The sequence below is a fragment of the Pseudonaja textilis genome, chromosome 2 (assembly GCF_049901715.1).
Source record: "Pseudonaja textilis isolate UNSWEBS1 chromosome 2, rPseTex1.2, whole genome shotgun sequence".
NCBI classification, from domain to species: Eukaryota; Metazoa; Chordata; class Lepidosauria; order Squamata; family Elapidae; genus Pseudonaja; species Pseudonaja textilis.
In genome coordinates, this window is record NC_141991.1 from 97,069,400 (window position 1) to 97,087,254 (window position 17,855).

Sequence of the window (17,855 nt, forward strand, 5' to 3'; positions counted from 1 at the left end):
ATTCCCTTTTTGATTGTGTATTTCTTAATTATATTTATGGACTCGGACAAAAAAGGCAGTGAGGGAAAAAATTTAATATAACAATAAAGTGTATTACCTAACTACTGGCTTTTTGGAACAAATGCATGTGAAATGGTGATGGAAGAATTCTATAAAGCTGAGGGCAAAAACCAGAGGAGAAACAAATTGTTTTCTAAAATCCAGTTGATTAAGGTATTGAATGTTTATTTTGTGGATTCAGATAAGCCTTAATTTAGAAACTCTTCATTAAGATAACTTACTGATGTATTGTAATTTTGGATGCAATAACACTATTGTACCCAGTATTCCTCTTAGTTTATGTCAAGAGTTTAAAATTGACCGTATCCCTTTATAGAAATATGGAAAATACTTGAAGTGTGAATCAGCTTTGCATAATATCACTTAGAGTATCTTGTAGTCTTTTTTCTCCATTGTTTAGGAACTCATAAGGAAAGGAATCCCTCACCATTTCCGAGCAATTGTTTGGCAGCTTCTGTGCAGTGCCACAGACATGCCTGTGAAGAATCAGTATTCAGAGTTGCTGAAAATGTCTTCTCCTTGTGAAAAGTTAATCAGAAGAGACATTGCCAGAACATATCCCGAACATGAGTTCTTCAAGGGGCAAGACAGTCTGGGCCAGGAGGTTCTCTTCAATGTTATGAAGGCAAGTTTAAGACAACCCCTTTTCTTGTCAAAATTACATACAGTGTATATCCCTTTATATGGAATAGAGGTCTATTTCATGAAATTAACATCAGCATCTCAACTTAAAATCAAACGAGTTTTTCTTATCTAGAATGTCAGCTTTCTTCATTTGGCATCTCTTTGATTGATGTTTATAATATTTCTAGATCGATAATTATCCTTGCAGATCATATTAAAACTGTTTTGCATGTTCACTGTATTGGAATTTAATTGGAAAAATAGTCTTATTCTAATAAATTGTTTTTCCTTTTAAGACAGCATATGCAGCAAAGATCAATGCAGAGATTGATTTAGAAAATGAATTGTTGTATAATAGCTACAAATGAGGCAGAGTCATCTCTTTGATACTTCTTTTGCAGCCTCTGACATACTATAAAATTAGTCTTTTCAAAAGTAGGGCCCTCCAGGAGTGCTGGAATTTAAATTCCCAGAATCTTCTCTCAGTGTGTCCTTGGCTTTTTTTTTAACTAATAAGCCTGATGAAAATTTCTGAAGGCCTATCACACTCCCATTTCATTTTGGTTTTATATATTCACAGTTACATAATTAATGAGTTGACTAATTTCTGTAGATGAAATCGCTCACTCTTCTGTGATTTTTCATAACAATTCTGGGAAGTAGTCTGAGCTAAGACAGTGCAGGTGGCCCAAAATCACCCAGTGGCCTTCTGTGGTTGGAGACACATACACGCAAACTGTCCTATTTGTTTTAGTAAAACTCTTTCTATGGCTTGTTTCCTTTTTACCAGTTCCCCTTCCCCATGTGATTCTTGAATTTTCATGGCAATATTTCATTTACACCTCAATGTATAATTTCATGTGGTTCAGCAACATTCACACTGTATAATTGGTGTTAGGTACCATTGGGGATTAAGTCACTTCCCATTTGATTATAGTTATTTAGAACATCCAGAATTTTTCCTTCTTTGTTGTGATTAATGTATGCATATATCCAATCTATCTGTGAATATTTACAATGTCCTATATTATCATTTTTTCTTTCACTCTCTATCATTGTCTCTCATGAGCAATAGTACTATTGTAGGTTTTTCGTACTAAATCAATATCGGTAGTCTTGGAAATACTTTTTCTGTGGGTTTGAGCTTCTTCAGTGACAGACTGAAACCTCGCCTCTGCGAGGCTTTGATCCGTGCTCGCCGCTGGAGCGCCCCGAGCCGGCAGGTTTCGGGGCTAAGCCACCCCGTAGAGGTGGTGAAGAGGGGGGGAGACTGCCTGCAGGGTTGAGGAGAGCCGCATCATTCCTCCCCAGCTGGCCATTACTCCCTTTCCCGAAGGCAGTTGCAGCGGTGGTCAGAAATGGCCACCACAAAGAAGAACTCGACCGGAAAAGAATGTGCAGGAGGAAGATAAGAAGAGAAAGTTTTGGTTGACCGGGTCAAACAGCAAAAGCAACAAATAAGATACCCTGGAATTGAAACTCTTAAAAACCAATAACATTGTTCCCTAAGAAGATTTTTAAGCTGCGAAGGAGAGAGAAAAGGGAAAAGATTTGGTTTTCTCCTTTTCCTATACTGACAGCTAAGAGACTTAAGCAAGAAATTGGAAAAAAAATCCACTTTGACATCAATAGGCATTTAATGCTGAAAATAAAAAGTCAAAGGGATAATAAAGATTTCTGGATAATTAAAAGCTTTTGAAAACAAGAAAGGAGAGAAAAAGAATAAAAGGGTAGGATCTGGAAGGGAGGAGACTGCCTGGAATTAAAAAAAAAACTTACAGCAAAATCTCAACAAGACTTCCAAAAGATACATTCTAACTGAAATATTGCAACAAAAACCCCAGGAAGAGAAGGTGGAAAAAGAAATAAGATATAACTCAGGACTATCTGGATTACTTGATGATTTCTGGATTCTTGGTTATTGTTTTGAATGACTAAAATCAATCGGGTGGTTGTTTAAAACTGTTTAAAATGGATCCACTTTTAGAAGAACTGAAAATGGAACTTTAAAAGTACAAAGAAGATGCACAAGAAGGGAGAGGTTCTTTTGGCTTCGTATTTCAATTCTTAGAAATGGAGATTTGGAATTATGAGAAACAAGAAATGCCTGCAGAACCAGATTGTGACAAAGAAGAGGCCATCTTTAATGAACAAGTAATCTTAGATGGGGGAAAAAAGGAAAGGGGGAAAAGAGAATGGAAAGTTTAAGATTGGGAAAAATGACTCCAAAAAAAAAAAGAGTGAAAAATAAGTATAAAATCAGAAAGCAACAGAAGAGGGAAATGCAGAAGAGAGAATTAGAAGTAGAGAGACAAGGGGGTAAAAAGGGGAGGGAGAAGATGAGAGGGAAGAAAGAAAGGAAAAGAAGTTATAAAGGACAGAAGCAAAATATAGAGAAACAGGGTCTATTTGGAGATAATGGGTAAACACTTAATGGAAAAAGGGATTCTGCAAAGGTACATAAGATAGTATGGTTATATTAGAAGCAGAAATAATTTTAGAAAATATGAATGTATGATTAAAATGTCTGATAAAATAACTATCATAATTCAGTGGAATGCTTGTCAGTAAATAAATGTAACAAAAGGTATATTTAATGATTTATAAAACATATGTGAAGAGAAATAAGGGAAAAATTAATTATGGAGATTATATGTGTTTTTAAGGAAGTAGTATATTTAATTGAAAATAAGTGTTAGAGATGTTAAGATTATTAATGATAGAACTGAACTGGAATGGAATGAGGGTTTATAATTACATATATTTACAATCTTTCTTTTTTTTATGAAGAATATAGTGTGTATTATAAGAATGTACCAAGCAGAATTCAGTTGGAAGTTATGTATTATGTATTATATTGAAGGTCATAAACTTAAGGTATATATTGATGTTTAAATAAGAGTTGAATGGATGTAATTAAAAGATATAAAGGTATCATACTCCAATTAGTAACTACAGGAGAAAATTTGTTTAATGAGAAAAGATAATATGAAATTGAAACAGAACAGACAAAAGTATAAATATAATGATTTGAATTGAGATGAGATAATCAAAATAAAATTGAGAAAATTAAAAGAGGGGAAAACTATATAGAAAATGTAAAATAGTATAAGATATGGAATAGAATACAAAAAGGAGCATGAAATTGAGTTTTGTGTCTGTATAAAGAAATTCAACCCGGGACCATGCTATTTTCAAAAAAGATGTTCTACTTGTATTTTGTGTGTGAAAACCCAAATAAAACTTTATTGAAAAAAAAGAGGAAATACTTTTTCTGTAATAAATATGTAATTGGAAGAGAAGAGTCTTTATTTTTTAAAAAATTATCAATACTGAAAGGTGTTTTTTTAAAAAAACAGCAACAAAACAAAGTAAACTCAGAAAGGAAAAGAAAGCATAGAAAGTATAAGAAAAGAGGGGGGAAGAACGGAAGAAGAGAAAGAAAAAGAGAAGAAATGACTTTTTTTGGGGGGGGGGGAGAAAAATACCATTTATTTACAAGTAGTAACATTATTTAAAATGCCACATTTCCTGCTAAAGTCGCTACAAAAGCAAATAGTAGAGGGATGCAAGCAGGGAAAGACCCCAGGTGCTCTTCATCACAATAGAAATTTAGTAATTCTTCACCTCCTAGAAGACTACATGCAAGCTTCTCATCTTCCTATAAACGATCCCTTATTCATATGAAAATCCACAAATTGTTAACATTTCAGTCCTGCTGTCAGAAAAAATCCATAAAGGGTTTCCAGAATTTTATAGGACTCAGTGGTTAGAATGCAGTATTGCAGGCAAACTATGCCCACAGCCTGCAATTCGATTCTGATGGGGCTCAAGGTTGACTCAGCCTTCTGTCCTTCCAAGGCCTGTAAAATGAGGGCCTAGTTTGCTTGGGGCAATATGCTGACATTATAAACCATGCAGAGAGTGCTGTAAAGCACTGTGGGGTGGTATATAAGTCTAAGTGCTATTACTATCGGTATTACAGAAATGGGCCTGTAATTAGAGCAGAGGAACATGTGCAAGAAAATTAAGATATCACATTCTGTATTTATCATTACTGTTGGTTCCATAAAAAGTGGTTTTTTGAATTATAGTGGAAGCCTGGCACTCAGACTAATTGGCCATCAACAGGGACACAGACATAAACAACATCTACATACCATTCAAAAGAGACAATCGAACAGCCAAAAAAGAAATAAAAAGCCCCAAACACTTCCTTACCAGCAATCAACACCCAGATGAGCAGAGATTATTACCAAGATTAAGATTAAATCAACAATCAAGAAACAAACTAACCCAATCAAGGAACTGCCAAACAAGCTAACAGTAAGCAGCCCAATCAAAGAACCACCAAGATCATTCCCACCAACACCGATAGGGCAGGCCTCTAGTATATAAAATGGCAACAGACTCTACTGCCTACTAGGATTGATGATATTACCTAGTTTGAAAATGAAATGTCTGCAAGAAAACAACCAAGCTCAGAGAGCAGCAAACACCCCACAGTTCAACCCTGAGTTACAAATATTCTCTTCTTTTGGACATATCTCAGATTTCAAGAATAACATGGGAAACTTCTTGAGTTTCTAAAACAAAGGACATGATAAAAATATAAGAAAAATAAAATCAAAACATGTTTTTAAGCTTTTGCATCTTTTATTACAATTTTGACAACATAGTTTGTTCCTTATATATCCTATTCATATGGTCACCAGAAGTAAAGACAGACTTGAATGCACCAGAAACAGGTACCTTGTATTGCATAATTCCTCAGAGTGTCTCACATTCAAAGAAAGAGCATGCAAATTCTTAAATTCCCCAAGAGTTGCCTGAAATGCATCACTCAGTTAATATATGTGGCACCTTTCTTCAGTTAAACTTTATGCTACTTCATTCCACAGTATTTTTCATTTATTAGCTTTCTTTTCAAAAATATTGATCTTAATTTCTCCCTACTGTATCTCCATTCATATATCTTCCTATTATATCAAATTTCCAAGATAATTAAGTTTCAGATTCATTACTTTCCCATAGTTAATATCTGAAATATTTTCATGGTGAGAAAAATTTTATAGTTAAGTTTATACATCTGATAAAAAGAACTGTGATTCATGAAGTCTTGTTTAATAATATATTTACTAAAATTCAAGATATCACCAAAATCTCTGCATATTTTAAAATACAGTTGTACACATCTAGTTTTAGCTTAATTTTAGTTTAATTTAGATAAATTAATGGCTAAATTGTGAGCTGTAAATTTTTTTTTTTTTTTGCTTAAAATTCCTATCTTCCAGGCTTATTCTCTAGTAGACCGTGAGGTTGGATACTGCCAAGGTAGTGCATTCATCGTGGGACTGCTGCTCATGCAGGTTTGTGTTACTTAACATTAGAAATCTTGAGGAACAGGTGGCGGTCATGGTGAGGAAGCTTTTTGTGTAACTGCAAATTGTGCATCAGTTACGCTAATTTGTGGACCAATGTGTTCTCCTCACAGTCATCCATGCCCTGTTCGTTTCCAGTTTGGGCTACTGTTAATGTGCTCTATATGGAGCTGCCCTTCAAGGGTATATGGAAACTCTAATTGGTTCAAAATGCAGTGGCCTGCATATGTCGGCACAAGACAAGATTTACACATTTGTTACATCTTTCAAGGAAGCAACATTGATTACTTATTTTCGTCCGGGTACAATTCATGGTGGTGGTTGCCACCTTTAACTAGGGCCAAGATATTGGAAGGACTTCCTCCTCAGCTACATCTACCCAGTCCACCGGAATGGGAAGGCAAGTATATTGGGGATCCCAACTATTAGGAAAGTTCATGTAGTGAGACTAGAGGGAAAGGGCCTTTTCTGTGATGGCTCCCTTCCTTTGGAACACCATTCCCCTGGAGATAAGATTGGCCCTTACCTTAATTTTTATGGAAGGCCTTGAAAACAGTTCTGTTTGTCGTCTTGGGGGGCCCAGGTTAATACAGACCCAGTCAAGGTGGCTGTGTGATTGTGTGATTCCTGCTGCTGGGGATGGGGAGGGATTTATGGGTTGTAAGATTTTAATGTTTTATGCCACCCAGAGTCACCTTACATGAGTTGGGAAGGGAGGGAGGAAGGCAGGCAGGCATTAGGAATGTTTAGATCAGTTCATTATCTTAGAAAATATTACATTACAGGCCTCTAGTCTGTAATTTTATTTTTATGCATTTATTTTATTCATCCCACATTTCTTTCAGAAACTCAAGAGCAAAATACCTAATTGCATGCTCCTCCAATTTGTCCCCAAAGCAACTACCTTACAAAGGCTGGGAAGTAACTGGCCCAATATCATCTGCTCAGTTTCCATGGCTAAAAGTTGATGACTTTGGTTCTCATCTAGTTTCTCAAACTAGAATATTAGCATGAATTTATTATTTAAAAATAGGAGCTTCTGGTTTTATATAGAAAGAAGTTTTTGTCAATATAAACTTACTTAAAAACTTTTAATTATTCACTTAGAAGCAGGTCCCTAAGTATTCTGCTTTTCTAGGAATTTGAATGTTCAATCTCTATAGATTGTACTCAGTCCACATTGCACATTTAATATATGCTATTTTGATGAAGTGTTGAAGCCAAGCTGGTTCAATTTTATATGTATGGTTTTACACTTATTTTTACTGGTTTGAAATGAAATAAGGCAGCAGCTTATTATAACCTTTAGAAGAGGTTGATTGGTTTGTTCTGCAGCATTGTTTTGAAAGGAAGGCTTTAGACCTTCCCTCACAATGAAATGCCATTTTGAAGATCCTTGATAGTCAGTTTGTAATAGGTGACACATTTTTTTTTCAGTCTATAGTAGAAAAAGTATAATCTAGAAGAGGGGTGTCAAACTGGCAGCCTGAGGGCTGGATGCATCATGTAGGCCACACCTACCCCAGCTCCACAAAGGGGAAAAACATCATGATACATCACATGACAGCAATGTGACGCCACGAGTTTGACGCCAGTGATCTAGAATGAACTGTAATATAATTGCCTGCATTTATTTGGAAATTAGTGGGTTTCTGTCTGGCTTAAGAGCTGGATTTTCAGGGATATCTTATCAATAAATTGGGAACTACAAAAACTTTCCTGACAAAGGTATTTTTCTACTGAAGGCATTTTTCTACTGTTGCCAAGAAACTGTATGGCTATGTATTCATGTAGTCATCAAGGAAGGGAGAATAGTTGCTCAAAACTGAGAGAAAAAAGCCAAGTGCCCTTGTAGAAAATTATTCAGGTCTGCTATGTTTTGGATGTGTATCTTTTTCAAGGACAGCATGAAAAAAAGACATACGACCATAATACATGGCATAAACATTGCAGTAAATCAATCACTTGATTTTAATACAATGACTTAAAAGCATTGTATTGATTGTAATGAGCGATTATTACATTATTATATAACCTGAATATAGCATTAATAAAAACATTACAAAAACAGTCACATATATTGCATCCTTAATCTCCATCCTATTTAAGATATGTGATTGTGTTGAATAAATTCCAATGTATATTTATGCTTATTTTCAAAACCATTCACATTAAATAATCTTATAGCTTTAAAAGGTTTTCTTGAGTTATTATACATTGGAGCTGAACAATGGAGGCAACAGTTTTGTTAGTTTTGATAAACTGCTTTCTTTTAAAGCAGCGGTCCCCAAACCCCCAAGTGGCCAGGCTTGGAGGCGGGGAGGGGACCTGGGCCATGCAAGTGCACATACAGCTCTTGCATGAGTGGTGGGCCAGCGTGCACATGCGCAGCTCAACTTGTACAAGCGGCAGGACAGCATCCTTTCCACAAGTGCCTGCCAGCCAGCCATAGGCACGCCAGCCAGTCAGTCACACAGCCTAATTCCGAATAGGCCAAGGCTCGGTAGCAGCAGGCCCACGGCCCAGGACCCCTGTTTCAGAGGACATAGCACAGACTCAGTTAAAGAACCCTTATATGAAAAGCATCCGTTTTATTATTTATTAATTTTTGAGAATTTGAATTTTCTCCTTGTGTTTTATTTTGTCTTTTTTATTTATTTCCCTTTTTAAAAGTGGAATCCATAATTGGTAAAATAAGTCTACCCATTTAGGCTTTGTTTGCTGCACACTGAACAGAAGGTTTTTGTCCTTCATTAAGTTTGACAGAGACTCATGCGCATGCACTGTCTGCTTCTAGATGCCAGAAGAGGAGGCCTTCTGTGTATTTGTACGGCTGATGCAAGAGTATAGACTACGGGAATTATTCAAACCCACTATGGCCGAGTTAGGACTCTGTATCTATCAGTTTGAATATATGCTGCAGGTAAAGAAATTTCCAAATATTGGATTTTAAATATGCACTGCTTTCTTTTTAGATGAATTCCTAAAATCTATCAGAAGTCTGAAGTACTAGAGCTTACTAGGGTAGCAAATAATTAGGAATGTTTGTTGCTGTATCTTATGACTTTAACTTTGAGAATCCTGCTGAGAAATTTCTTAATGTCTATGTAGTAATTAATGTTAAGTGAAGTTTGTCGTAATTTAAGACTTACATTTTATGTTTCTGTCAGGAACAACTACCTGAGCTGAATATCCACTTCCGCTCCCAAAGCTTTCTCACCTCTATGTATGCATCATCTTGGTTTCTTACACTCTTCCTCACTACTTTTCCTCTACCTGTGGCCACACGAGTATTTGACATCTTTATGTATGAGGTAAAACATGTAATTAAAAATGCAGAAGGGGAAGAAATTGAGTGGTCTGCATAACTGATTTGATAGTTAATATTTGCACAGGAAAAAGTAGGATATGAGGCAACAGCTTTTCTGTCTTGTACCCTGGCAATAAAATTCTATTTCTGCATCTAGTTGGAGTGGAGGGAGATAATCATAGTAGTAATCATTTCTATTCCTATTGTCCATGGATTCATCTAATTATTTCCAAAAATTGTATCTGAATAAATAGTTCAGATTGATTTGTCACAGAACATTCTAGCAATATTGTAATTTCTAGTTCTACCTTATGCGTGAAACCAGCTTGGAAACTTTGGGCTGGTCCCAGCCCAACAAGCCTCACATGGTTTTGAGTTATTTATAAAATAATAAAGGTGGGATATAAATGAATATTTGCTTCTGTAAATAAACAAGTTGCTGCATAAACATTTGCTCAGTTATGTTTAATTTAGAATTCTTGGTATAACTTGGTTAAAGGAGAAACAGACATTTTAAATGGTGTATGCAAGTGGATAGTTGAGTTGGGTGCAGAGGGGGGGGGACTAAAGCATCAGATTCCCATTACATTATTTTGTAATTTAAATTGCATTTTTTCACATAGGAAGGACTGTTTGACCTTTATTGTAAACCATAGGAAATTCAAATACAGGTGGAGTCTGTCTAAATTCTATAACATCTTTTAGGGATTGGAAATAATCTTTCGTGTAGGAATGGCTCTTCTGCAATTCAACCAAGCTGAACTGATGCAACTGGACATGGAAGGAATGTCTCAGGTCAGTTCTATCATGCATTGTGGGACTAGAAGAAGGATTGTTCAGTGTTGATACAACAAACTTTCAGTTGTCTGCAATTCCATATTTAGGTTTGTACGAATGAAGAGAATTACAGGATTCAGGATAGTTTGAGATAAAGAACTGATTCCAATAAATGTAGGCCTTTTAGAACCACGGTTCCAAAGTGTAAAAACGCTTGAAAGCTTAGCCCATTCATTGTGCCAAGCCATAATTCAATTTGTGTGGCTTTAACCTAGTCTTTTTTTTTTTTTTCAAAATTCAGTCACATCTTTCACCAATCAGTTAAAACAAACCATGGCTTAGAATGAAGTGTATTTGTAGTCTCCCTGTAGTAGTACTCTTGCTACAACAACAACAACAAAATTATCTTGGCTACATTAGGAGGTCATGGGAGTGGTATATTGTCAAAGTATCTTTCAAAGGTCTATATACTGCTATCTACTAAGAGCAGCTTCACAGGATTCCTGGCTCCTGACTACTTTTTGCTGCCCAGGGATGATCTACTGGTCAGTGAAGAGCACGAGACTCTCTAATACTCAGTGGGCAGATCTAAGCCTCTGGGGAATGAAATCAAGTATAGGAAGGAATATTCCAATAAAATACATGCATCTGTCTTTCACACCCACCCACTGCACCCACTCATTTATATCCCACTGCAATCATAGACAAATTCTTGGCAGCTCATAATAAAAAAAAACCCCAGTAACAATCAAATTGAATATATAAAAAGCCCAACAGTCAATATAGACAAACCTACATTTCAGAACGCATCTGGTGTCAGCTCTTAAATGCCCTTCTCATGGGAGGCCATCCAGAGGGCCCGGCCAACTACAGAACAACTATGATTCCATGTCTCTTCCCCACCCACCCACCCACCTCACCATAACCTCCCCAAAATGGAGGGATGACGAGCTGCCTCTCCTAGTGTGATCAAAGGGGCTGGGAGGATTCCAGTGGATCAACGTATATGTGTATGTAAAAAAAATAGATGTAAGAGAGATTGTATAGTGAATATGCTGTCATTCTGGTAATTGAAACAAATATTGTCTCTACATCCTTTAAAATAGTTGTAAAGAATTGATAGAATATTTGAAATACCCATGAGTATTTCCTTTTTCTGAAATGCAACAGAGGTATGTATTTCTCCAGCTGTAAAAAAACAGCTCACTACTTGGGTGGATATTTGAGAGTAAGATGAGAGGTTACCTAGTGGCAAGTATTATGGGCTGACACCCCAATCTTTTTGGCACCAGGAACCAGTTTCGTAGAAGACAATTTTTCCACGGACTGGGATTGGGGGGAGGGGAGGAGTGCACAATCTAGACCCCTCAGATGTTCAGTTTACAGCAGGATTTGCGCTCCTATGAGAATCTAATGCCTAATGAGCTGAGGGTGGAGTTGAGTGGTGATGCTAGCACTGGGACTGCAAATACAGATGAAGCTTTGCTTGCTTGCTTGCTGCTCACCTCCAGCAGTGCAGCCTGGTTCCTAAGAGACCATGGACTGGTATCAATCTTTGCCTCAGGAATTGGGGATCCCTGAGCTAGATGACTGGAAACTTACAAAACTGAACAAGTACATTTCAAAGCTCCAGGCCCATAAAGTTAATAACTACAAAACATTTCCATTTGTGATATTGCCATATGGGTTTGTTTGTGCTTAACAGGTGAACACTTTGAGGTAAATCTAGTCTTATATGTCAGATTTAATCTCTATGGGAAAGCTTTTCTTCAAAAATATAGAATTACTTCAAGCAAATATAATGCTTCTAAGATACCTTCCTTCCCTTCCTACAATATTGTATATTTATTTTTTCATTATACAACTTCAGTAAACTGTTTTATTCATTGCAACATAGAATTAGAGAATGAAGAAACAACTGAAATCTAATTAAGCTATTTCTTCCTAATTTATGAAATTGGAGCATTGAGCATTTCTGCATTGTATGAAGACTTACTTAGGCAGAGAAAAGATTTATGATTTTTATTGCATTAATAGCTGAGAATATCTTCATCTAAATAACTTCTAATTTGTATGATAAAACACTACATTCTATCGGGCTCTGGCTTTATTTAGCATACCATATATTAGCCAAAACGTGTTCTATGCAAGTTTTAGCAATACGCTAGAAGTTTTCTTTAAGCTAGGAGTTATCCTATAGGCATGATTTAAGATTGTAACTAGTAAAAAGTTTTGCTCTGAAATGTCTTATTCTCTGTGCATTTGTGCTCATGTAAGCATCCAGACTTGGAATATTTCAATGAGCTATAATAAATGTGGTCAGTAATACCTCTGTACCTATTCCATTCTAAAAGCTCCCCTATCACAGTGTTAGACTTGAATTTTAATTCACAACCATTAAATACTTGAATTCAGTGCATTCAATTTTAGTTTAATGCAAATGGGCCATATTTGGAAGAATCTTTTCACAAGAACCATTCCAGAGATTAACCATCCCTCTGTTGTCCGATGTAATCAACCGAGAAAAGAGGTAATCCTGGATTTACAACCACAATTGAGCCCAAAATTTATTGTGCCGAGCAAGGCAGTTGTTATGTGAATTTGGCTCCATTTTATGACCTTTCTTGCCACAATTATTAAGAAAATCATTTCATTGTTTAGTGAATCAGGCAATGATTAGGTGAATTTGGCTCCCCTAGCTGACTTTGCTTGTAGGAAGTGCTTGGAAGGTTACAAATCACATGACCCCACAACAGTGCAACTGTCATAACTACATGTCAGTTGCTAAGACCCAAATTTTGTTCACCGACTATGGGGATGCTGCAGCAGTTGAAAGTGTGAAAATAGGTTGTAAGAGATATTGTAACTTCTTCACTATAAATGAATGGTTATAAGTAGAGGATTACCTGTCTAATAAAAATGTCAGAAATTACATTTCATGATTAGACCATATGACTTTGATACATTTTCACTTGAGAATTGTCTACTGCAGTATTTTCAGAAGGTGATTCCTCATCAGTTTGACAGCTGTCCTGATAAGCTGATCTTAAAGGCCTATCAAGTCAAATACAATCCTAAGAAAATGAAACGGTATGTTTTCAATTTTTATTCCTCATATATAGTTTAAATACTAAAGAATACAGGATTTAGGCAAAACTCATGAGGTGGACCAGTTCACGATGTTCGTGTTCCAGGTCAACCTATAAAAGAGAATACAGTTATCCTTTCTAACCTGACATACTTCCCTAAACAAAAACTGAACACCAAATGTGTTGGGAAAAATATGCTCAATCTGCAGTTTTCGTGCTGACTTTCCAAATAAAGGTGATAATCTTAAAATTGAGATTATTAGAAAATGGGTGTTTTCTCACCCATTACCATATTTTTTCTGTCGCCATATTATGTTTGATGGCAGAATGAACCCTATTATCTATTTTCTAGACTGGAGAAAGAATATACTGCAATAAAAAACCGGGAAATGGAAGAACAGATTGAAATCAAGGTAAGACCCCTGTCTATGTCTTGCAATACTGTAATCAAAATGAAGGGTTGGCGTAATATGTAATACTCGGTGTTATCTAAAAAAATAATCTTTCTTAAATAATTTTCAGGTCACATTATTTCCTCTTCGTTTCATCCTGGACATCTTGATTAGTAGCTTTGTTATTTATAGTGGGCATGTATTTTAAGCGTTATTTTTGTTGGGGTAATATGTGTGAAATTAAAGAATTTCCTTTTTTGAACTTTAGATCCATCAATCTGTATGTCGTGTGACTTTTCCTCTTCTGGTTATTTATGATGCTTGGCTTTAGTTCAGTAGTCAAAATTTCAGCATAACATTTTGATATGCTGGCTTTCACTTGACAAAAGCTCCTGCTCATACAGCAGAGCACATGCTGATTCTAATCTTGCTTGCAGAGGCTCCGTACTGAGAACCGCCTTCTGAAACAGCGAATTGAAACCCTGGAGAAGGTGAGAAGTGTACCCAGCCGCATGAGAATCCACTTCCTCCGCTTCCAGACTAGCTTGGCCACCAAAAATGAGGCCTTACACAGCTCTCTGTCTCAGTTGACTGTAGACAATACACAGAATGCCAGCCATTAGTCTTTGTGCATCCTCTCAGGGACTACCTTGCACATGTATTTCTGGAATCATTTTTAATGTAAGCACCCAAGAGAGTATTTCTCACCCTATCACTACTGGGAATAATTAAAAAGTGATCTGCTTGCCAGGATTCCTTAAGATAGAAAAATAATCTGTAAAGATGTTAGATGTAGTTTCTCTGCCCATCCCAAAAGCTTTGATCAAAATGGTCAACTCACATATTTTGGACCCAAAGTAATTTATTTGTCTTGTGGTTGATATGATTGTTTTTCAGCTGTCTTGTATCATATTCTTACACTGATCTTGTTTTTGTGTTTAAATATTAAACGCTTTCATGAAAAATGTAAAAACTCCTTGGATGTATTTTATTGTAGAATAAATATGCTAATAGTTAACTTGAGGACATCTTGGTTAATTGCCCAACAACGTCATAGCTACCTTAAAGTGTCCTTGTTACTTCTTCAAATTTCTGGACAAAGGAAGTGTGACTTATGAAAGGCAATGAGATCCTTGTCCATTGGTGAAGTAGGCAAATTATGAATCCTGATAGTTCTTGCAGTGTTGGGGCAAAATTAATATGTGAAGCTGCTTCTGGGAGTTCTGTTATCTGTCATTCCTTATGCACATGAACCTTCTTATGATCTGCATGATGGAAATGACATGGTGCAAATTTAAGACAGTTTTGGAAGTTCCTTTTCTTGGGGTCTTTTGGGCTCTTTATCTTTTTTCCTCTGTGCTCTTGTGACCCTGCTGTTGTATCTTTTTTTCCTTTTATTCATCTTTCCTTGTCTGGATCTCCTCTTCTGGGTCTATAGGAGAGTGCTGCCTTGGCAGATAGATTGATCCAGGTACAGTAAAAAAATCTTTTTTTAATTCCCAACTCTCCTTTTAGTTTTCCATTTCATTTCACTACAAAATAATGTCTGCAGCATTTAATGTTATTGGTAACTCACATTTAATAAAATTCAGACTAACAATTTTACTTTGGTTGTTTAATTTTCTGCAATATTATGCCGCTGTCTTTTATACAGTATTTTGAAATGTTGACTTACACATCACTGTTTATTTTAGCATAAGGTTAATTAATTATGCTGCTTATACACCAGCCAATGTTTCTGGCTCAGGACAGGCAGGTTAAATATTTTATTATGGCAAATTACGGCAAACCCAGTTACCTACTTGATGAAAGATTGGTTTTAGTATTAAATGTTATAGACCAGGGTGTCAAACTGGTGTCTCGGGGGCCGGATGTGTCATGTACAGGCCATTCCCATCCCAGCGCTGTAAAGGGAAAAAAACATCATGTGATGGCAACATGACACTGTGAGTTCGACACCCGTGTTATCGACAGTTCAAATCTCTGAATTGTCCTGTTCTCTGAATTATAATTGGGGATTACAGGGAAGGAAGAAGAATGCCATTGGGGCACTTTTCCCTGTGAAAATCATTGTAGAAAGGGAAAAAACATTGCATTCTTAGGTTTGTATCTAAACAAGTCTAATTTCTTATACTGGAACTTCCACATTTTTACATCACTTCTACCACTAGAAACTCATTGTATATCATCAGTATGAATGTCCTTTTAATTCAGCATAGACCTGCCAGGAAAACCAAGGCACAATTAAAACTGTAGGTACATCATGGGAATTGTTGGAAGGTGTCAAAGTGTCCCAGTGGGGCTGAAAACTCTAGTCTGCAATTTCTGTTTTATATTTTAAGCATGAATTTTCTTTTAAAACACTACAAAGAACTATAAACATTTCTAAATTTTATGGGGAGATCAGGCCCATAAAGGAAGATTGCAAAAAGTAAGACTGTACGTAATACTCCTTCCTCTTCGTATGTTCCCCCACAACAAGAACCCTGTGAGATTAGTTGGGCTGAGAGAGAGTGATTGGCTCAAAACCACCCAGGTGATTTTTATGCCTAAAATGGGACTAGAATTCATAGCCTCCTGATTTCTTAAACACTACACCAAATTGATATGTATGCTTAAAAAGTAGTTTTTTTATGGAGAAAATATATTGTGGGAATGGCCTTGGCAATTTGCTAAAAGACCCCATGGCTTTCTGGTGCCATCCAATGCTTGCAACCACCACTTTTCTTAAACAGGTACCTGCAACAATAACAAGTAGGAAGATGAAGGAAGGCATAGTCCTTCCCATCAGTCTCAATTTGCCTGGAAATTCTGTCACCATCTTGGATTACATTAGAATAGGGAAAAGGAATTTGCTATTGGGAATTTCATGTGATCCTTATATACCCCTCCCAAATTCCCAGGTACAAAAATGTGGCAACCTCGAAGCTTCTAAGTAAAATATGGCTTCCAAGGTTGACAATGTGCTTCTGTATGTAGAACAGTAGGATAGACCATGCTGAACAATAACATTAACTTGGCTTTCAAACAACCCAATTTGTGTTTTGTGTTGCTTCAGATTCTGTAAGCAGAGAAGCAGTACATGGATTCTGTTGAAAGTTCCTGCTTTTTTATTAAAAAGAAGTGTGAAGCTTAGAATTTGTCCCGATTATAGGAAGCATCCTTACAAAGTGTAATATTGCAGCTATGGTCTGGCAGCTGATGGTTATAGTAGCATAATAACCAAATGAACACAATGTTGAAGGTCATGACATAAAAAACCTCGAATTGAGCATTTGTTGTTTGAAAAAGCTATATGAAATTATCCCAAAGAATGAATTTGCATAAAGTTGTTATACAAACAGATGCTACATTCCCACTCCTGTGTGTTCCATAGTGCTTTTTTGAAGACTGAATACAGATGCATGAATATATTGCATAGATCTAATATTTACATCCTCTTTTACACATTAATTTACAGCTACAGGTAACTCCAATGCACATTGATACCACGCAGCAAGTAGATGCTTTTCCATTTGTTTAGTTATTTATGCACAAATGTGGAACAAGCATAAATTTTAAACTTCAAATATGGAAGCACCAGAGAAATTAGACATTTTATTTATCAATCAAGGGATATAAACATAAGGATTATCAAAGAAGAGTATTTTATCAGAATCTACGATTATGGCTGAACTTACTGATAAAGTATTGGTATTCAGTAGCCTTTTCTCAAAACCCTCTAAGCACTTAATCCTGTTTACCTGTGTGATAAGTAAATTGCTCCATTGTAATAGGTCTTTCACTAGAGTATTGTTTTTTACCTAACAATCATGGTTAGTTACTTTTTTGTTTGCCTTTTCCTATGTTCTCTGACAATTCATAAAGGAGTAGCTTAAGTGTTAAGTCTGAAACATTGAATAGTGGGATCAAAATATCCATTTGAAGACATAGCAATTAACTGACTGTAAGGAGAACATTTTATCCTCTTCTCATGCAGTCCTGTGTGCAAGTAAATTAGGACTAGTATAAGTGTCTGAAAAGTACCACAGTGTTCCCTTGTGAAATGAACCTAAAAACAGTTCTAAAAGGAAAAAAAAAATTGCTGTGCCACTCTGGTCAGGCCTTGCTGTTTCCAATTATTTGTGTATACAATGCTAAGAGAATGATAAGTAGACAGATATTTTGAAAGAGAAAGACTATTCCCCTCATCTCACATCCTGTGGTGAGGTTTACACATCAA

General features: G+C 36.2%; 1 protein-coding gene across 3 annotated transcripts in view; it reads left to right on the plus strand.

Annotated features, from left to right (window-relative positions):
* The window catches only part of EVI5L (ecotropic viral integration site 5 like), a 58,570-nt gene that overhangs the window by 14,590 nt on the left and 26,125 nt on the right, over positions 1–17,855 (plus strand). The window contains exons 4-12 of one of the 3 annotated variants that reach the window (XM_087924624.1): positions 461–685; positions 5,979–6,053; positions 8,863–8,988; positions 9,236–9,379; positions 10,081–10,170; positions 13,145–13,242; positions 13,594–13,654; positions 14,071–14,124; positions 15,072–15,104. In XM_087924624.1, the coding sequence (XP_087780750.1) occupies positions 461–685; positions 5,979–6,053; positions 8,863–8,988; positions 9,236–9,379; positions 10,081–10,170; positions 13,145–13,242; positions 13,594–13,654; positions 14,071–14,124; positions 15,072–15,104 (906 nt within the window). The remainder of the gene's footprint in view (positions 1–460; positions 686–5,978; positions 6,054–8,862; positions 8,989–9,235; positions 9,380–10,080; positions 10,171–13,144; positions 13,243–13,593; positions 13,655–14,070; positions 14,125–15,071; positions 15,105–17,855) is intronic. The other 2 variants (XM_087924625.1, XM_087924626.1) reach the window with 2 other exon arrangements.